This window comes from Muntiacus reevesi, chromosome 2, assembly GCF_963930625.1.
Source record: "Muntiacus reevesi chromosome 2, mMunRee1.1, whole genome shotgun sequence".
Lineage (NCBI taxonomy): Eukaryota > Metazoa > Chordata > Mammalia > Artiodactyla > Cervidae > Muntiacus > Muntiacus reevesi.
This window is the reverse complement of record NC_089250.1, coordinates 89045334-89066939: the sequence shown is the minus strand read 5'-3', so window position 1 is coordinate 89066939 and position 21606 is coordinate 89045334. Positions and strand designations below refer to the sequence as shown.

At 38.9% G+C, this 21606-nt stretch overlaps 1 protein-coding gene across 1 annotated transcript in view; it reads left to right on the top strand.

Moving 5' to 3' along the window:
* Nucleotides 1-21606, top strand: part of DISC1 (DISC1 scaffold protein) — a 388216-nt gene that overhangs the window by 337129 nt on the left and 29481 nt on the right. The window contains exon 11 of the mRNA XM_065919846.1: nucleotides 20146-20419. Coding sequence (XP_065775918.1) covers nucleotides 20146-20419 — 274 coding nt within the window. The remainder of the gene's footprint in view (nucleotides 1-20145; nucleotides 20420-21606) is intronic.

The window sequence follows — 21606 nt, the reverse complement described above, 5'->3', positions numbered from 1 at the left end:
GAGCCCTTTGGCAGGTCTCTCTTCCCGTTCCAGCCCTGAGCTGTCAGTGGAAAGGCGCCTGCTCTGAGGGGTGGGGAGAATCACAGCCTTCACCTGCAGGGCGGGGTCTGGCTCCTTTTCTCTTCAAGTTGAGCTACTGAACAGTACCCAGGAGAGGAGCTGGGGGGGCGATTTACGAGGCTCGCTCTCTCTTCCCGTCTAGCTCCTGTTTCCCTTTAAAATTCCTTGGCTGCCCTCGGCGTGGGCATGTGTTTCTGTTTATCCTGTGCCTCTCAGGACTCAGTGTAGCTCCTACTCCTGAAAAGTTCTGATTAGGAGGCCCTTTCCTCAACTGACAGTTTGCACTGATCACACATGTGCCCACAAACTAGGACAGCATCTCTCAACAAAGGGAACTGTGCAAATTTCGGCCAAAAGGCCAAAGGAAAAACAGTGCATAAATTTTTTAAAATTTAGATTGATTTCCTTTCTGTTATAAAAATAAAGGATGCATGTGGTTTATTTAAATGAAAAAAAAAAAAAAAAGAATATATACAGCAGAAAGCAGTAAAATATAAAGTATATCCCCCATGCCTCGCCCAACTATAAGGAAACAGTTTCAAGTATATTCTTCCAGAAATATTTCTCTCGTGCATATATGGATGTATATGTCTTCCCTTTTGTTATTTTTTAAACATCAAATGAGATCTTAACAGAATGCTGTTTGTTCTGTGCTTTACCTATTTTGATTTAATTTTTCTAGAAGTCTTTCCATTATTTTGAGAGACTTAGAGCCTTCTGTTGTGAATGGTTGCATTGTGTGCAACAGTAAATTTGCTTGATTTGTTTTCTCCCTTTGGTTGTTTCCAGTTGTTTCTTGTGATGCAATTACTGTACTTTTCCACACAGCTCTTTTTTTCTTGTCTGAATATGTCTGTAGGGTACATGCTTCGAAGTGGAGTAGCTAGATCAAAGACCATGTGCTTTTTTAAATCTTAACAAGCATTGCCAAATGACTTTCCTTAAAAAGGGTAATGCTTTATTTGCACATCTTTACCTTGAAATGTTACTGATCACCTTTTTATGTATTTATTGGTCATTGGTATTTCTTCCTCTGCTTATGCTGTTTTTTCTTGGGATGTTTGCTTTTCTTCCTATTGATTTTCAGAACTCTTGAAGGTTAAGGAATTTGATTCTTGGATTGTGCAATGTATTAGAAATATTTTTTCCTAAATAGGCTATTTGCATTTTGATTTTCATTTATGGCATTTTGCTGTCTAGAAGTTGAAATTTGCATGTATCTGGATTTGTCCCTTTTTGTCCCTTTTTTGACTTCTAGGTTTTTGTGTCTTCCCTTCTTTAAAATTGTAGTCAAATGATTTAAAATTTCCATTTAGTCATTGAACTGCTTAGAAAACAACTCAGCACTGGCACAGTTGAGTGGCATATTGAGACCTTAATTTTTAATGTAGTCAGTCCACTGGGATCGCTTATCAGGAAAGCTTTTCCCCTATTAACCTTTATTAGGGTGGATATTTTTTCACTTAATTGTTTTATCTGCTTCAATTTGGAGTTCTTTTAGTGTATCTTTCCCGAAAGTTCATTCAGTTAATTAAATACTTACTGAATTCTTATCATGGTTAATACCTTGCTAGACTGTATGATTCACAGGAGTTTTTTAAAAAGTGAGTATGAATTATTCTCAAACTTCATTAGGAACCTGCAGCAAAAGGTATATGTACATCAAAGTCAGACATCAAAGCAGAATATAATAGCTGTATTAAGAGTACTACCAAATGCCATAGGGGTTCAGAGAATGGAGACAATCCATGGGGAGGGGATGAGGGAAGAGTTCTTTACTAAAGTGACATTTGAGATGGGCCTTGATGAATTGGTTGGCTTTTTAACAGGTGGGGATTTTGGGAAAGAAAAAGCATGAGAAGTAATCACCTGAAATTAGAAACTTGTGCATTTGTCCTGGGAAGAGCAAGTGATGCACTTGGGTGTCATCTGGGAATACACAGGAGAGCCATGGGGCGGTGTCCAGAGCAGGGCTGAGGTCAGCTGGGAAAGGCCTTGAAAGAGTTGGCTTCCATCTGGCAAGCAGTGAAAGCCACTAACGTTTTTGGAGCAATAATAGATGTGATAAATTAGAAGAGTGGAATGTCTGAAGGCAGAAAGCCTCATAATTAACTGCAGGGGTGACAAAGTGAATTGCTGAATTCAAGGTAGAGTCAAAAAGGGAAGAGCAGACCTGAACAATGTTCTCCGTTTATGATCTATAGTTTGATGAAGGAACAAAAATGTTGAAAGTGGCCATACTGTATGGCCTTCATTCAATTCACTCTTCTTTTTTTAATTGAAGTGTAGTTGATTAACAATGTTGTGTTAATCGGTTTACTCTTTTTTTAAACTGTTTATTTTATATTGGAGTATAGTTCCAATATTAACAATGCTGCATTAGCTTCAGTGTATAGCAAAGTGATTCAGTTGTACATATACATGTACCTGTTCTTTTTCAAATTATTTTCCCATTTAGGTTGTTACATAATATTGAGTAGAGTTCCCTGTACTGTGTTGGTTATCTGTTAATATACCAGTGTATACATGTCAGGTGGGGTACATGTGTTTAGTCTTAGTATGTTTCACATTGTGCTAGGTGGCGGGAACAGCAGTCAGCATGGCAGACAGGATTACTGCTCTCCAAGAATGGAATTCTAATGGTGAGAGAGCAATAAGCAAGCCAAGAGGAGGCAGGGATAAAGAGAACATGAATATAAATGGAGAAATTAAGAGGAGGAGCTGGGTTGATGGAGATTCCTGATAACCTTGATTTCGTGTTATAAAACTGAGCATTCACTTGTTCAAGATAATTATCTGTCTCTATATCAGTAGCTATTTCTGGTGATATTCTCTTTCCACTTTTATCTCAGTGTTTGCAGCTGAGTGATGCAGTGGGCAGCGGGGGTAGGGGTGGGGAGTAACAGTTTGAAAGAAGCTGCTGAGTTGGAAAGGATTTCTAAAATTCACGGCGGATTGGCCTATCTACAAAGGAGAGGGAATTGAGCAGGCTCATGCTTAGACTATATCTTTGGCTTTTGAGGATGCCTTAATTTTCTCACCTGTAAAATGGAGATCTCTCCCAGCATAACCATTTTACTTTTCTCACGATTTTGTGGGTCATAACTCAGGAAGTGCATGGCCAGGTAGTTCTCACTAGAGGTTGTAGTCATGAGACTGAGGTTGCTGTCTCGTCAGCTTAGCTGGGCTGGGCAGCCAAGGCGTTCACATGACTGGCAGCTGAGAGTAGCCATCAGCTGAGATTGTAGTTGGTGTCAGTGACCAATTGCATGGAGTCCCCTCAGTGTGGTAATTTCAGGACAGACAGACTTCTCGACTGGCAGTGACTTCCCTCAGCGCAAGTGTCCCAGAACAGTTGGTGGAAATTGCATGGCCTTTTCTGGGATCCATTGGTTACCAGAAAGTCGGTAAGGCAGCCCAGAATCAAAAGGAGAGGACGAGACTCCACCTCTCGAGTGTAGGAATGTCAAAGAATTTGAATTGTAATTTAAATCTTCCACAGTATTGCAATACTGACTACTTCGTGAGGTTATGTTGAGGTAACAACTTTTAGAACAACCCCTGACCAATCACTGTTAATTAACAGTAGTGATGATGAAGGTGGTGGTGGTGGTAGTGATGGAGATAGATGATGCAGATGATGCAGATGATGAAGTTGATGGAGATGATGAAGATGATGGAGATGATAAAGATGATGGAGATGATGAAGATGATGGAAATGAAGATGATGGGGATGATAGGAATGATGAGAATGATGAGGATGAATAACTGTACTACCCTTCTGCAAAACATCTTTTATATTGTTGGAAGGTTAAATCTTGGGTGGAATTAATTACTGGTCTCACCCAATTTATATTTATTATATAATAATAGGAGAAAATTAAATAGGGCCCATGATTATCATATCCTAGCCATCATACACTTCATCATCCTAGCTTCAGCAATACGTGACTGTGAACTTCTAGATGTTCAAGCTGGTTGTAGAAAAGGCAGAGGAACCAGAGATCAAATTGCCAACATCTGCTGGATCATCGAAAAAGCAAGAGAGTTCTAGAAAAACATCTATTTCTGCTTTATTGACCATGCCAAAGCCTTCAACTGTGTGGATCACAATAAACTGTGGAAAATTCCGAAAGAGATGGGAATACCAGACCACCTGACCTGCCTCTTGAGAAACCTGTATGCAGGTCAGGAAGCAACAGTTAGAACTGGACATGGAACAACAGACTGGTTCCAAATAGGAAAAGGAGTACTTCAATACACTTCAGGTGTATATTGTCACCCTGCTTATTTAGCTTATATGCAGACTACATCATGTGAAACGCTGGACTGGAAGAAGCACAAGCTGGAATCAAGTATGCTGGGAGAAGTATCAATAACCTCAGATATGCAGATGATACCACCCTTATGGCAGAAAGTGAAGAGGAACTAAAGAGCCTCTTGATGAAAGTGAAAGAGGAGAGTGAAAATGTTGGCTTAAAGCTCAACATTCAGAAAACTAAGATCATGGCATCTGGTCCCATCACTTCATGGGAAATAGATGGGGAGACAGTGGAAACAGTGTCAGACTTTTGGGGCTCCAAATCACTGCAGATGGTGACTGCAGCCATGAAATTAAAAGATGCTTACTCCTTGGAAGGACAGTTATGACCAACCTAGACAGTATATTAAAAAGCAGAGACATTACTTTGTCAAAAAAGGTCTGTTTGGTCAAGGTTATGGTTTTTCAGTGGTCATGTATGGATGTGAGAGTTGGACTGTGAAGAAGGCTAAGCGCTGAAAAATTGATGCTTTTGAACTGTGGTGTTGGAGAAGACTCCTGAGAACCCCTTGGACTGCAAGGAGATCCAACCAGTCCATCCTAAAGGAGATCAGCCCTGGGTGTTCATTGGAAGGACTGATGCTGAGGCTGAAACTCCAGTACTTTGGCCACCTCATGCGAAGAGTTGACTCATTGGAAAAGACCCTGATGCTGGGACGGATTGGGGGCAGGAGGAGAAGGGGACGACAGAAGATGAGATGGCTGGATGGCATCACCGATTCAATGGACATGTGTTTGAGTAAACTCTGGGAGTTGCTGATGGACAGGGAGGACTGGCGTGGTACGATTCATGGGGTCGCAAAGAGTCGGACACGACTGAACTGAACTGAACTGAACTAAGCCATCATATATGCACATTTAAGACTGGTTTTCATTTTACTAGTGCTTACTACGATTCAAGATTTGAGAACTTCAATACTTTTTCTACTACTGTTGCTCTTTTATATATTGTATATATCATTTTGTATCTTTTTTATAATCCATCCTCTGAGATAATAATAAGAGATCAGTTCAGTCCAGTTCAGTCACTCAGTCATGTCCCACGCTTTGCGACCCCATGAACCGCAGCACACCAGGCCTCTCTGTCCATCACCAACTCCTGGAGTTCACCCAAACCCATGTCCATTGATTCGGTGATGCCATCCAACCATCTCATCCTTTGTCATCCCCTTCTCCTCCTGCCCTCAATCTTTCCCAGCATCAGGGTCTTTTCTAAGGAGTCAGTTCTTCAAATCAGGTGGCCAAAGTATTGGAGTTTCAGCTTCAGCATCAGTCCTTCCAATGGCTATTCCAGACTTATCTCCTTTAGGATGGACTGGTTGGATCTCCTTGCAGTCTAAGGGACTCTCAAGAATCTTCTCAAACACCACAGTTCAAAAGCATGAATTCTTTGGCGCTCATCTTTCTTTATAGTCCAACTCTCACATCCATACATAAACCATTGGAAAAACCATAGCCTATTATATTGCAAATGTAGAAACTCAAACTGAGAGAAAGTACTTTCCAAAGATCACCAAACTTTATAGTAGAGGCTAAATTCCAATCAAAGTCATCTGATCTTGACTGAATCAACTCTATGTTCAGCCACAATTAATAGGCATACAAACTCTAACTGGCTTAAACAAAAGTAGGATGGACACCTGGGTTGGTTGAGTTAGCAACTCAGACTTGTCATCAGAAACTCAAAGATTCTTCCCATTTCTTTTTTTCCCAATCATTTCCATTCACAATGCATCAGCTTTGCCTGTAGGATGACTCCATTAGTTCACAGGATAGACACAGTGGTTTCCTTGTTCATTGCTGTTTTGGGAAAGAAAATGAAAACTATTCCTCACCCACCAGCATCTTAGCATGGGCCATAGAACTTGATCTGATTGACTTTAGTTTAACTATCTGGATTGCCAACCCCTGTACCATAAAGGATTGCCCAATAGAATGTCATCGGTCATCTGTTTTCATCTAGTCACGGTCTATCTGGGTGACTAGGCTTACCATCCAGTAAAGTGAAGTGAAAGTGAAAGTTGCTCAGTCCTGTCTGACTCTTTGTGACCCCATGGACTATACAGTCCATGGAATTCTCCAGGCCATAATACTGGAGTGGGTAGCCTTTCCCTTCTCCAGGGGATCTTCTCAACCCAGGGATCAAACCCAGGTCTCCTGCATCGCAGATAGATTCTTTACCAGCTGAGCCCCCAGGGAAGCCTGACCAGTAAGACCCAACAAAGGTGGGTTATTTACCTGAATACTCCCTGAGTTATATTACGAAGGATAAAAAGAAGTGACATTGGCTCATCAAATAACAGTATTCACTACAGTTTCCAAGACAAACACTTTTTTCATATACTACATTTCCTCTTGTCAGAGTTTCAGATGGCATTTTGGGAAGCAGGCTAAACTATCCAAGTCTTTGCTCAGGGGAGGATTTTATTAATCTTTCTTTCTTGGGAAATAGAAGACAAAGGAATGAAATTTTAAAATTTCTAAGAAACTCCGTTTCTGAAAACTGGAACTTTAATCTTTGTTGTGCAAGGAATGAAAATATTTTAGACACATGAGGACAGGTGGTGTCTAAGCAGTTTGCAGTTGAAGGCTTACTACCATTGGGCATTCACATACTGGTTTGATAGTTTACTCCATTATGGGTCTGTGAAAAGACCTGGTTATTTTCAAGTTTTCTAAAGAATTAAGTAAAATGCTAATACTCTATAACTGAAAATAGTAATAAGTCAGGAAAGAGGTTTAGTAAGAAGAACTGAAATTGTGAGTGTCATTCATTCACTGTGAATTGTGTTAGAATTCACTCACTGTGTTAGAATTCTAACTCACTGTGGTAGAATTATTTCTATTTCTAAAATGAGTGGAAACTTGCCCACAAATTTCCTGCCTAGCCCCTCTTTTAACATCATTCTCTGTAAATAACACACTCATTCCTAAATTCCACCAAGATTCAAGCTACAATCTGATGATCTTTCTGAGACTTCATTTAGCTTTCAAATGAGGAATAATAGGAATGATGAATCACTATTCGCTATTCAAGAGCTTCCCCAGAAACACTGAACCTGTGTCTTCAAATTGTCTCATTATTGGTTGTAAAAACATCACCAAAGATCTCACATAGCTCAAATGGCTGTAAGTCATTTGTTTAAGGGATTGTTACTAATGACCTAATTATTCTCCTTCATAGGAGAAACTCTGAAATTAGCCACTACTCTTCATTACAAATGGATTCAATAAGAAGATATTTTAAAAATCTAAACCTTCATGAAATTATTACATGAGCTATAATGAAGCACTGTAATTTCACACCTACATGATTTGCTCACCGTTCAGTTTGTGTCTCTAAAACTGATTTCCAAACTTTGACATATGCATTCTAAGAGGTATTTCAGGATAAGTATCTTTCATTTTCACTCAAAGACCACACATAATGTATCTTATTAAATAGGAAATGAACACAGAGTTCTATAATGTAGAGAATTATTTATAGACTCAGCAAACTCTTTCCCCTAGGAACAGGTGTGAATCCAGCCCTGCACACACCTTTAGAAAGAAGCCGGAGAGATGCCAGGGGATCTGACAAGTTAATAATAAAAACTAACCAAGGACCCTCCTGGCAACTGAAGGTGACGTGGCCTCCATGTGGGGAAGAAACAGATGATAAAGTGGGGACATGCCCTTTTCTTTCTCCCACTTTGCCTGGGAAAGCCAGGACCTGTCATGTTGCTTCTGGAAAGAGGCAAGCTCCTGCTGGCTAGTGAATCAGAGGAGCTGCCCCGGGAAGGCTTGGGTCATCAGCATTCCTCCAGCCCTCTCTGTTCCATGGGAGGTAGATAATTGAGGGAGTCTCATGTATTTCTGCAAACACAGAAGTACAAATTATTCTATCAGAGATGACGGCCCGCCTAATAGGTTAGGCACAAGTTATGGCCTTGGCATTATCCCCTTCTCCAAAGACCCATCACCTGCTGAGGTGGTTAATATGCCTAAGCAAACATGAACTCGATGGAATATACATGAGACTTCTTAGGAGGGCAACGGCCGTGAAGGAACAACAACAATGGACTCTCACCTGGTGAAGCATAATTAGACACAAGATGTTCAGTAGATGTAATCACATACTTCCACAAGGTGAAGGAAAATATTGGAAACAGGAGGTGAAGTAGGAAGTCATAAACCCAAATGGAAATTCAGAGAATACAGAATATAAAAGTTGAAAAAATTCTCAGTAAATGGGTCGAATAGCCAAGTGGATTCAGTTAAAGAACGAATTAGTGAGCCAGACAACTATTCAAATACTCTGAAGGCCTGAGGAGCAGACAGAGAGAAGGAAAAAAATAATAGAAGCTAAGCAATGTACAGAATAGAGTTATTTGATCAATGTTCATATGAAAAAAAAATCCCAAAAGAAAAGAAAACAATTAATAGAGGAGAGAGAGGAAATATTTGACAGACTAATGACTGAGAATTTCCCAGAGAAAAGGGAAAGATGTAAGATCTTTTACCAACGGGCTTAATAACTCTAACAGAATAGGAAAGGGTGAGGGGATCAATAGGTTGCAATTAAAACAAAGATAAAAAGAAATTGTCTAAGGGCAGATCATCTAGAAAAGGGTAAGAATTAGGCTGATCTCAGACTTCAGTAACATCATAGAAGGCAAGAAGGCAGAATATTAAACCTAACCATTATTTAGAGTTTGAGTATGAAATGAAATGTTCTCAGACCTGTAGGTCCTTAAACAATTTACAAAACACATTTTCTTTGAAGTGTCTTTCCAGGAAATATTTCAGCAATACAAACAATAAGTTCAGGAGGGCAGTGTTAGTTATGTGAGAGAGAATTGAAAAAAACTTTAGCAAATTTTACTGTTGATGAGATAGAGAACTTACAAATAAAACATGAAGTGTGTCTTAGTAAATATAAAACTAAAATATGGCCTCAGAACACGTCCAAGTGTATCCCCTTTGAGGTGGAATGAGAATAGAATGAAGGGGCAGTGGAAGTTTGCTACGGGGCAGCCAGGCAGGCTCATTCCTTCCATGATCCAGTAGGAGCCTCTTAGACAATAAATGAACATTTAATTTCACATAGAAACCTGTGCACAAATGTTCATAGGAGCTTTATTTATAATAATCCCAAACTGGGAAGAACATCGCGGATGTCCTTCAGTGGGTGAATAGTTGAATAAACTGGTTCAGACAGCATGGGACAGTACGCAGCAATAGAAAGAAATGAACCGTTGGTATGTGAATCTCCGGGGAACTATGTTGAATGAAAAAAGCCAATCACAAAGTTTCATAATTTGTGATTCCATCTATACAACATTTTTGAAGTGATAAAATTTGGAAATGGATAACAGATGTAGTGGTTTCCAGACACTAGAGATGGCAGTCAAGGTGGGAAGTAGTGATGTGGTTATAGCAAAGGGCATTGGGATGCTCAGTACCTTGAATGTGGTGGTGGATACATGAACTTGCCCAAGGGATAAAATTATATAGAACTGTAGACATGTACGCACACACATACACACAAGAGGGGATATCTGAATGAGATCAGTGGGTTGCATTAATGGCAGTTACCTGGTTGTGATATTATACTATACATTGTCAGAAACTGGGTAAAGGATTCGTGGATCTCTCTGTATTCCTTTTCATGATTTTATGTGAATTAAGAAAAAGAAAGATAGGAACAAACAAAGACATAAAACTTAAAAATTAAGAATCTTGGTTGTAACAAATCAGAAAAACAGCCACAATTATTAAAGTCATTATAGTATTTCTGAAGACAGGGGTGAAGGCCACCAATCCCAAAGATTAAATTCCAGAATGGATTTTTTAAAAATTCATCCAAATGAATGTTTCTGGAAAAAGAAAAATGGGTGAGATGGGGTGGGGGGACTGGGGGAGGTTCAAGAGGGAGGGGCCATATGTAACCTATGACTGATTCAGGTTGTGGTACAGCAGAAAACACAGTATTGTTAAACAGTTATCCTCCAATTAAAAATAAATTTTAAAAAGGAAAAATGTAAAAAAAATTTGAACATAAAGTACGATAAAAGAAAAAATTGAACTAAAAGGGAGTTGGAGTAATAATTGTAATATTAGAAAAAAATAGCAGTATAGGTAAAACTTGGGGGGCAATAATGTTACAAATTAGAAGTAAGTCAAATTCAATTACAGAAAAATATGAAAAATCAGGAAGTTTGATGGTAGGTATGCAAGTGTCTTTTAAACTATTTTTCATGTTTTTCTATATATTTAAAATAATAATTTTAAAAGTAAACATTTTATAATACAAAACAAAAATATTGGAGGTGATTAAGTTATTAGATGAAAGTTTAGAGCTTTAAATACTTCTATTAGAAAATTAAAATAGAAAAATAAAACAATCATTTGACAGCAGAAGCTAATAAAAAGATGATAAATCTAAAGAAAGAGAAAAACAAAGATGACATCAGAAATCAAGAAAATAGAGAACAAAAATCAGTATCAAAGATGAACAAAGCAAAGTGTTCTTTGACAAGGTTAATAAGCTAGCAAGACTCTGATAACACTGAACAAGATTAGTCAGAAAAGAGGTAAATATTTAAATAAAATACAGAATGAAAAGGAGAAATGTCTATGGAGAAGAGTGATTTTTAAATTTATGAACAAACATTATAATGCATATGAAACCTGTGAGAAAGTGGATTGATTTCTATAAAAGATTCAGTGTTAATGTTAAACTAGACACTAGAAAAAGGAAAACTGAGTAGACTATAAAAATTTAAGATATTCAACTGGCAATGAAATGCTTCCTTTAACATGGCTCAGTCAGTAAAGAATTTGCCTGCAATTGGGAGACTCAGGTTCAATCCTTGGGTCAGGAAGATCCCCTGGAGAAGAAAAGAGCAATCCACTCCAGTGTTCTTGCCTGGAGAATTCCATAGACAGAGGAGCCTGGCAGGCTACAGTCCTTGGCGTTGCAAAGAGTCGGACACAATTGAGTGACTGACACTTCTCACACTTTCAACGAAAACCTTAGAAGGATGGGGAACCTAGAAAAGGAATGAATTGGCAATGGATCAGAAGAGATATTTCACAGGGGGAAATCTGAGTGTCTAATAAGCGACTGTAGTAGAGAAACTCAACTTCAAGATGCTACTTGTCACGGATCAGGTTGGCTACAATTAGGAAATTGGAAAATAGAGTCCAGTGTTTCTAATAAGGATGATCTCTTCTCATGTGTACCAGACCCTATTCTTGCTCTCTTGATCCAGGATGTGGCTCAGGAAATCTGTGTTTTTTCTCTCTCTTTTTATTATTTTACCTCTTTAAAAAAATTTTTGGATACATCATGCAGCACATGGGATCTTAGTTTCCAGACCAGGGATGGAACCTTGTCCCTGAAGTAGAAGCTTGGATCCCTAACTACGGGACCACCTCTTTTTATTATTTTAGACTGTATATAACACAATGAGAACTTACATACATTGTGAACATACTGCTTGATGAATATTCACAAAATGAACATACCCATCACCACCACCATTGATAAATAAAACACTTCTAACACACCAGCAGGCCTCCTGATGCCTCTCCCCGTCCTTACTCCTCTTCTTCCCAAAGAAGCCACTGTCTTGATGTCTAATACCATGGATTAATTTTTCATATTTAAAAATATAAAATAAATAGAATCATAGTAACTTCTCTTTGCCTTTTTGTCTAACCTTATGTTTTTGAGATTCATCCATATTCTTGCAGATTATACTAATTTGTTCATCTTCTTTGCAAAAATTCCAATGACTGGACATTGCACGATTAATCCATTCTTCTATTTATGGACATCTTTTTTCCCTCCCAGGTTTTGGCTGTTACAAATAATGTTGTCTGATCATACATACAGTTGGTCTTCATTATTAGTGGATTTTGAATTTGTGAGTTTGTCTACTTAAGAAAATTTACTTGTAAGTCGCAAATCGATACCTGCAGAGTTCTCCGTGTTATTGAAGGACATGCCCAGAGTGGCTGAAAATCAGAGTCAGTTGACATGCACAACCCCCGCTGAGGTTGAGTAAGGGAGTGCTCCCCTTCCTGGTCACAGTTGTCATGCTCGAGAGACATACCCTTTTTGCTGACTCTTTAGTGCCAAATTTTTCACATCTTTGTGCTTTTTCCTGGTGATTTTGCTGCTCAAATGGCTCCCTCCACAGCATAGTGACGAAGTGCTGTCTGATGCTCCTCAAGGCAAGAAAACTGTAATGTGCCTTACGGAGAGAGCATATGTGTTTGGTGAACTTTGCTCGGGCATGAGTTACAGTGCTGTCTATGGGACTAGTGTTAATGAATCAACACTATATATTAAGTAAGGATTTTTAAAACAAGAACACACATAAAACAAGATTATACATTGGTCATGCAAGGGTGCTCAGTTGTGTCTGATTCTTTGTGATTATGGACTGTAGCCCCCCAGGCTCCTCTTGTGCATGGGATTCTCCAGGCAAGAATACTGGAGTGGGTTGCTGTGCTGTCTTCCAGGGGATCTTCCTGACCCAGGAATTGAACCCATGTCTCCTGGGTCTCCTGCATTGCAGGCAGATTCTTTACCCACTGAGCCACCTGGGAAGCCCATGATAATGTTCTAACCAAAGGCTGACAGGAAGCTAGCCCTGCATTTCCTCTGAGAGCAATGTTTTGCCATCTGCCAGTTCAGCGCTCATGGTGACTGTAGAAATGACTACTGTGAATTAACGCAAGTCCTAACTGTATACTCATGAAACGCACGTATTCCTGAGAGTTGTGGTGCTGGGTCATGTGACTGACTATTTTCATCATTAGCACATCTGTCAATGAACTTTCAAAGGCACCGCATTCATGCGCACTCCCACCAGCGGTGTAGGAGAGGACTGGTCATCTTTGTGGGGTTCCAGGTGGTCACGTGCGTGTGTGTGCGCAGCCACATCTGATTCTCCCAGTTGGGCCTCACTCTGTAGGTTAGTGTGCATTTTCCTGATGATTGATGCTGTTGTGCATCTTTTCATAAAGTAGTCATTGGCCATTTAGATCCCCTCTTTTGTGAAATATCTTTCCCAGTCTTTGACCAAAATTGGGGTTGTCTGTCTCTTTCTTGTTTTGTGAGAGTCCTGTTTATAGTCAGGAAGCAGTTTTTTGTTGGTTGCATGTATTACAAATAACTTCTTCCACTTTGTGGCTTATTGTTTCATTCCCTCAATGGTTTTGTTTTCTGATGAATGTAAATTCTTAATATTTGTAGTCAAATTTATTACTTGTTTTCTTTATAGTTAGTACTTTTTATATCCAGTTTGAGAGATCTTTGTTTACTGCAAAGTCATAAAGATATTATCCTATTCAGACATACCTCAGAGACATTGCAGATTTACTGTCATGGTCTAGAACCAAACCTGCAATATCTCTGAGAGACTCCTTAAAAAAAAAAAAAAAAAAAACCACTAGTAATAAAACCACTATATGACCCAGCAATCCCATTACTAGGCATATACCCTGAGGAAATAAAAATTGAAAAAGACACATGTACCCCAATGTTCATTGCAACTCTATTTACAATTAGCTAAAATGTGGAAACAACCTAGATGTCCTTTGACAGATGAGTGGATGTGGTGTGTGTGTGTGTATATATATAAGGGAATATTACTCAGCCATAAAAAAGGAACACATTTGAGTCAGTTTTAATGAGGTAGATGAAACTAGAGCCTATCATACAGAGGAAGTAAGTTAGAAGGAGAAATATAAATATCGTAATCTAATGCATACATATGGAATCTAGAAAGATAGTACTGATGAGTTTATTAGCAGGGCAGCAGTGGAGAAACAGACCTAGAGAACAGACTAATGGACACAGTGGGATTTGGGGAGGGAGAGGGTAAGATGTATGGAGAGAGTATAGAAACTTACAATACCTTACATAAAATAGATAGCCAGTGGGAATTTGCTGTTGAAGGAACTCAGACAGGGGCTCTGTACCAACCCAGGGGGTGGGATGGGGAGGGAGATGGGAGGGAGGTTTAGAACGGAGGGGACATGGGTATACCTGCGGCTTATTCTTGTTGATGTTTGACAGAAAACAACCAAATTCTGTGAAGCAATTATCCTTCTATTAAAAATAAATAAAGAATCAATATTGTCAAAATGGCTATTCTACCCAAAGCAATCTATAGATTCAATGCAATCCCTATCAAGCTACCAACGGTATTTTTCACAGAACTAGAACAAATAATTTCACAATTTGTATGGAAATACAAAAAACCTCGAATAGCCAAAGTAATCTTGAGAAAGAAGAAAGGAACTGGAGGAATCAACCTGCCTGACTTCAGACTCTACTACAAAGCCACAGTCATCAAGACAGTATGGTACTGGCACAAAGACAGAAATATAGATCAATGGAACAGAATAGAAAGCCCAGAGATAAATCCACGAACCTATGGACACCTCATCTTTGACAAAGGAGGCAAGGATATACAATGGAAAAAAGACAATCTCTTTAACAAGTGGTGCTGGGAAAACTGGTCAACCACTTGTAAAAGAATGAAACTAGAATACTTTCTAACACCATACACAAAAATAAACTCAAAATGGATTAAAGATCTAAATGTAAGACCAGAAACTATAAAACTCCTAGAGGAGAACATAGGCAAAACACTCTCCGACATAAATCACAGCAAGATCTTCTATGACCCACCTCCCAGAATATTGGAAATAAAAGCAAAAATAAACAAATGGGACCTAATGAAAATTAAAAGCTTTTGCACAACAAAGGAAACTATAAGTAAGGTGAAAAGACAGCCCTCAGATTGGGAGAAAATAATAACAAATGAGGAAACAGACAAAGGATTAATCTCAAAAATATACAAGCAACTCCTGAAGCTCAATTCCAGAAAAATAAACGACCCAATCAAAAAATGGGCCAAAGAACTAAACAGACATTTCTCCAAAGAAGACATACAGATGGCTAACAAACACATGAAAAGATGCTCAACATCACCCATCATCAGAGAAATGCAAATCAAAACCACAATGAGGTACCATTACACGCCAGTCAGGATGGCTGCTATCCAAAAGTCTACAAGCAATAAATGCTGGAGAGGGTGTGGAGAAAAGGGAACCCTCTTACACTGTTGGTGGGAATGCAAACTAGTACAGCCACTATGGAAAACAGTGTGGAGATTTCTTAAAAAACTGGAAATAGAACTGCCATATGACCCAGCAATACCACTTCTAGGCATACACACTGAGGAATCCAGATCTGAAAGAGACACGTGCACCCCAATGTTCATCGCAGCACTGTTTATAATAGCCAGGACATGGAAGCAACCCAGATGCCCATCAACAGATGAATGGATAAGGAAGCTGTGGTACATATACACCATGGAATATTACTCAGCCGTTAAAAAGAATTCATTTGAATCAGTTCTAATGAGATGGATGAAACTGGAGCCCATTATACAGAGCGAAGTAAGTCAGAAAGATAAAGAACATTACAGTATACTAACACATATATACGGAATTTAGATAGATGGTGGCGATAACCCTATATGCAAAACAGAAAAAGAGACACAGAAGTACAGAACAGACTTTTGAACTCTGGGGGAGAACGTGAGGGTGGGGTGTTTTGAAAGAACAGCATGTATACTATCTATGGTGAAACGGACCACCAGCCCAGGTGGGATGCATGAGTCAGGTGCTCTTGCCTGGTGCACTGGGAGGACCCAGAGGAGTCGGATGGGGAGGGAGGTGGGAGGGGGGATCGGGATGGGGAATACGTGTAACTATATGGCTGATTCATGTCAATGTATGACAAAACCCACTGAAATGTTATAAAGTGATTGGCCTCCAACTAATAAAATAATATTTAAAAAAAAAATAAATAAAATAAAAAGGAAAAATAATGGTGCTGATAGACTTGCTTGATGCAGGGTTGCCATAAACCTTCAATTTGCAAAAAAAAAAAAAAAAGCACTATCTATGAAGTGAAATAAAATGAAGCATAGTAAAGCAAGATATGCCTGAATTATTTTCTAGTTTTCTTTTTCACGTGTTGATCCGTAATCCACCTGAAATTGATGTTTGCTTGGTGTGAGCCAATAATCATGAATTTGAATTTTTTCCCTATAGTGTGTGCTAAGTTGCTTCAGTTGTGTCCGCTTCTTTGAGACACTATGAACTGTAGCCTGCCAGACTCCTCTGTCCTTGGGATTCTCCAGGAAAAAGAACACTGGAGTGGGTTGTCATGCCCTCCCCTAGGGGATCTTCCCAACTCAGGAATTGAATCCAGGTCTCTTAACATCTCCTGCATTGACAGGCAGGTTCTTTACCACTAGCACCACCTGGGAAGCCCATTCTTATAGTGATATTAATCCACTTGACTTGAGTATATTGAACAGGCTGTCCTTTACCCATTACACTGTATTTCTTATGCCTTCATGACGTATTTCCATTCTTTTGTCTGCAGTCTGTTTGTATCCTTATATTTAACGATGTATGTGTCTTATAAGCAACATGGAATTGGATTTTGCTTTTTTTTATTCTAGTCTAAAATCTTTGACTTTTAAATACAGTATTTATCTATTTATATTTAATGTAATTCCTAATATATTAGGAATGAATAGTTCTATTTTGCCGTTTTCTCTATCTATATCACATTCATTCCTGGCCTTGTTGCTTTCATTAAACCAATACTTAAGTATATTTTAATTTTAAAACACTCACATATTGGCTTGTTAGTTATGCATTCTTTAAATCTCTCTGCTTTTTGATTACCATAAGGAGTTCAGTATGAATCCATGAGTTTTAAAAATTTAATACATTGAGCACTTTACTACTTTCTGGAAACCCAAGGACCTGAAACTATTTTAATGCCTCTCATTCCCTCTTTGGTCATGTATTTTAAGTCTTCATACACTTTAGATCACAAAAGAAATTATTGCTGTTTTTTTATATCAACAGTCACTTAAATTTAGCTACATGTTTACTTTTCCATTGTTTTTCATTCCTTTATGCATGTCCTTGGGCTTTCTAGGTGGCTCAGTGATAAAGAATCACCAGCTATCTATCTGGTTTTGGTATTAGGGTGATGGTGGCCTTATAGAATGAGTTTGGAAGTTTACCTTCCTCTGCAATTTTCTGAAAGAGTTTGAGTAGGATAGGTGTTAGCTCTTCTCTAAATTTTTGGGAGAATACAGCTGTGAAGGCATCTGGTCCTGGGCTTTTGTTTGTTGGAAGATTTCTGATTGATTTCTGTGCTTGTGATGGGTCTGTTAAGATTTTCTATTTCTTCCTGCTTCAATTTTGGAAAGTTATACTTTTCTAAGAATTGTCCATTTCTTCCAAGTTGTCCATTGTATTGGCGTACATTGCTGATAGTAGTCTCTTATGATCCTATGTATTTCTGTGTTGTCTGTTGTGATTTCTCCATTTTCATTTCTAATTTTGTTGATTTGATTCTTCTCCCTTTCTTTCTTGCTGAGTCTGGCTAATACTTTGTCTATTTTATTTATCTTGTCAAAGAACCTGCTTTTAGTTGTGTTGATTTTTGCTACAGTCTCCTTTGGATTTTTGCATTTATTTCTGCCCTAATTTTTATGATTTCTTTCCTTCTACTAACCCTGGGATGCTTCATTTCTTATTTTTCTAGTTGCTTTAGGTGTAGAGGTTATTTGTTTGATTTCTCTCCTGTTTCTTGAGGTAGGCTTGTACTGCTATGAAGCTTCCCCTTAGCACTGCTTTTACTGAATCCCATATAATGAGGTCGATGAAACTAGAGCCTATTATACAGAGCAAAGTAAGTCAGAAAGAGAAACACGAGTACAGTATATTAATGATGACCCTATGTGAGAGACAACAAAAGAAAGACAGTTGTAAAGAACAGACTTTTGGACTCTGTGGGAGAAGGCGAGGCTGGGATGATTTGAGAGAATAGCACTGAAACATGTGAAATTTCATATGTGAAGTAGATTGCCAGTTCAGGTTCGATGTATGAGACAGGGTGCTCAGGGCTGGTACACTGGGATGACCCTGAGGGATGGGATGGGCAGTGAGATGGGAGGGAGGTTCAGGATGGGGAACAGATGTACACCCATGGCTGATTCATGTGAATGTATGGCAAAAACCACCACAATATTGTAAAATAATTAGCCTCCAATTAAAATAAATTAAAAAAAAAAAAAAGAATCACCAGCTAATGCAGAAGATGTGGGCTGAATCCCTGGATTGGGAAGATCCCCTGGAGAAGAAAATGTCAACCCACTCCAGTATTCTTGCCTGGAAAGTCCCATGGGTAGAGGAGCCTGGCAGGCTATAGTCCCATGGGGTCACAAAAGAGCTGGACATGACTTAGTGACTAAATAACAACAATAATGCATGTCCTTGCTTCCAGCTGGGATAATTTCCTTTATTGTGCATATACTGAAAGGAATTCTTTCCATTTTTATTTATTTCAAGATACCTTTTTTAACTTTTATTTTTGAATGAAATTAAAATAATTGTATAATTTATAGGATGTTACCTTTTTCCCACTATTTTTAAGATGTTGCTTTATTACCTCCTGGCATACACTATTTCTGTCACCCATATTATTGCTTCCTTGAAGTGAATGTCTTTTTTTTTTTTCCCTCTAACTGTTTTTAAGAGATTTGATCTGTCTTTGTTGTTCAGCAGTTTCACTAAGATGAACCTGGGTGTGTTTTTAAGTTTGCTTTTCCCTTCTTTGAGATTGTGTCTGAATGTGTAGTTCGATGTCCCTTGTCAATTACCTGAAAATTCTCATCAATAGCTCTTCTAATATATAGCTCTGTCTCATTTTTTCTTACTTACTTACTTTTGGATTCATCATTTTTAGTTACAGGCTTTAAAATAATGATGATCCATATATTTAGGAAGATAGAGGACATGGTGGATAATTTCAGAAGAGAACTGAAATATAAAAAAAAAAAATAGTCAACAGAAATTATAGAGCTGATAAAGTAACCAAAATTTAGAACACAAGAAATAAATTGAATAACAGATTAGACACAGTAGAAGGAAGGATTAATAAATGAAAGATAGTTGCATAGAAAGTGTTTAGTCTGAAGCTGAATGGATGATGAAAAATATGTTTTCATTTAAAATTTTTGGCTTTTGGCTTTCCATTAAAATCAAAATTTTTTGTGAACATTGAGTCTACATTCCTCATAGCTTTAGCTGGTCTGAGCTGATGAAAGGGCTCCCTGTAAAGGGGTATGTCCCTCCTACTAGCAAGAGTTCACCTTTCTCTTATTGCATTCTGTTACTGAGGCTGAGTATGTGTTGTTATGGTTTATATTACCCTTGCACTGCTTCACTCATGTACGTTACCGGGATGAACGTGGGTCAGTAAGGGGAAAAGGTGGGGAGGGACCATCTAGGTAGATGGAGTAGCACATGAAAAAGTACTTGCCCTGGGGGAGTTGGGCAAGTCTAGGGACTCAAATAAAGGTAGCAAGACAAGAGAATAAATGTGAGTAGGGTTGTTGTATTGAACCACTGAGTCTTGAAAAATATTTAGGATCTTGGATATCCTAACAGACCAAGTAGCTAAGAAAGACTATACTTATTTCACTGTTACTCGATGGTATACAGATTTGGCCCCTCTGAATCTTCTGGTTGAAATAATCCATCATTATGTAAAAGTGATTTGTTCATTCTAACTTTTTAGCCAGGTGGAAAAGCTATTGATTTGATATGATGAAACAGCACTGAATTAATCTTCATGCCTTTGTTTCTCCTCTGCCTTATAGCTGCAAGTGTCCGCTGCTTGGAAGAGTGTGGGAAGCTGACTTGGAAGCTTGTCGGTTGCTTATCCAGAGCTTGCAGCTCCAGGAGGCCAGGGGCAGCCTGTTTGCAGATGAGAGGCAGACGGATGACTTAGGGGGAGGTGCTTATACAGTGGCTCTGGCCACCCCCCTGAGGTCCCACCCTGAAGATGAAAGGAAGACCCCTTTGCACACCTTTGAAGAGTGGATGGTGCACCTGACTCCCTCTCCTCACTGTGCTAGCAGTGAACAGAAAGAGGTCTGTCCATCCTCATAAGATTAAGGATTCTTACTCTGAGGGGGGCTTTGGGACCACACTCCAAGTGAGAGCAGTAAATACTGGGTGGGCTTCCCACTGACCCACCCAAACTCTTTAAAGTTTTAACAACTCCTGAACGTGATTTCAAAATAATGCAGAATTTTTATAGAAGTTGTTTAATATATAGGAGAATGAAAAAAAAAACTTTTGGCAAATTTAGTTCTATTTTTATTCTAATTTCATGGCTCTAGTCAGAATATATAAACTAATATATAATTACTATATATATATAGCCTGCACTCTATATGTCATATATAACATGTAGCTGTTGTCTGTATACATATTATATATGTCATCTATGATAGTTCATTCTATATTTAGAATATATATTCTACAATATTTATTCATTAGAATCAAACAAATATATGTATATATTCCATTAACTGTTTTTGCCAAAGCAAGATCATAATGAATGTTAGAATTTGCTCTTTTCGTTTAAAATACCTAAGATATGGCCTGTGATATATGCATTAAAAATTAAAGTGTAGATTTATTCATTGTTTTATCCCAGGGCTGACCTAGATTCACAGAGATCTGAGTTCCCCACCCCTCCCCTCCCTGCTTCATCTCTCCTTTCTCTCCCTTCCCCTTGCTCACTTTCCCTTCTAGCCTTAATAAGATCCTTTCAACAAAAGGACTCTAGGAATTTCTTTCCAGTTTCAGTGCCATGACAGGAGGCTTCAGAGCACTTTTCTGGCCAGATTCCCAGGTGTTTTGAATAGTAAAAGAAAATAAAACCTTGGTGAAACTGGAGGAGGGCCTTCCCAGATGGTGTAGTGGTAAAGAATCCGCCTGCCAGTGCAGGAGACCACAAGAGATGTGGGTTCGATCCCTGGGTGGGGAAGATCCCCAGGAGGAGGAAATGACAATCCACTCCAGTATTCTTGCCTGGAAAATTCCATGGGCAAAGGAGCCGGCAAGCTGCAGTCCATGGGGTCACAAAGAGTCGGACACGACCGAGAGACCAAGCATGCACACCCAAGTCTGGAGGAGTGTGTCATTCCACGTCCATGTCTCACAGTTGGCATCAGATGTGCCCCCTCCCGGGGTCGTTGCCACTACTCACCAGGGAACACGTCCATGTGGGCACCCCACCCCCGTGCTGCCTGCAGGACTCTGGACTTTTA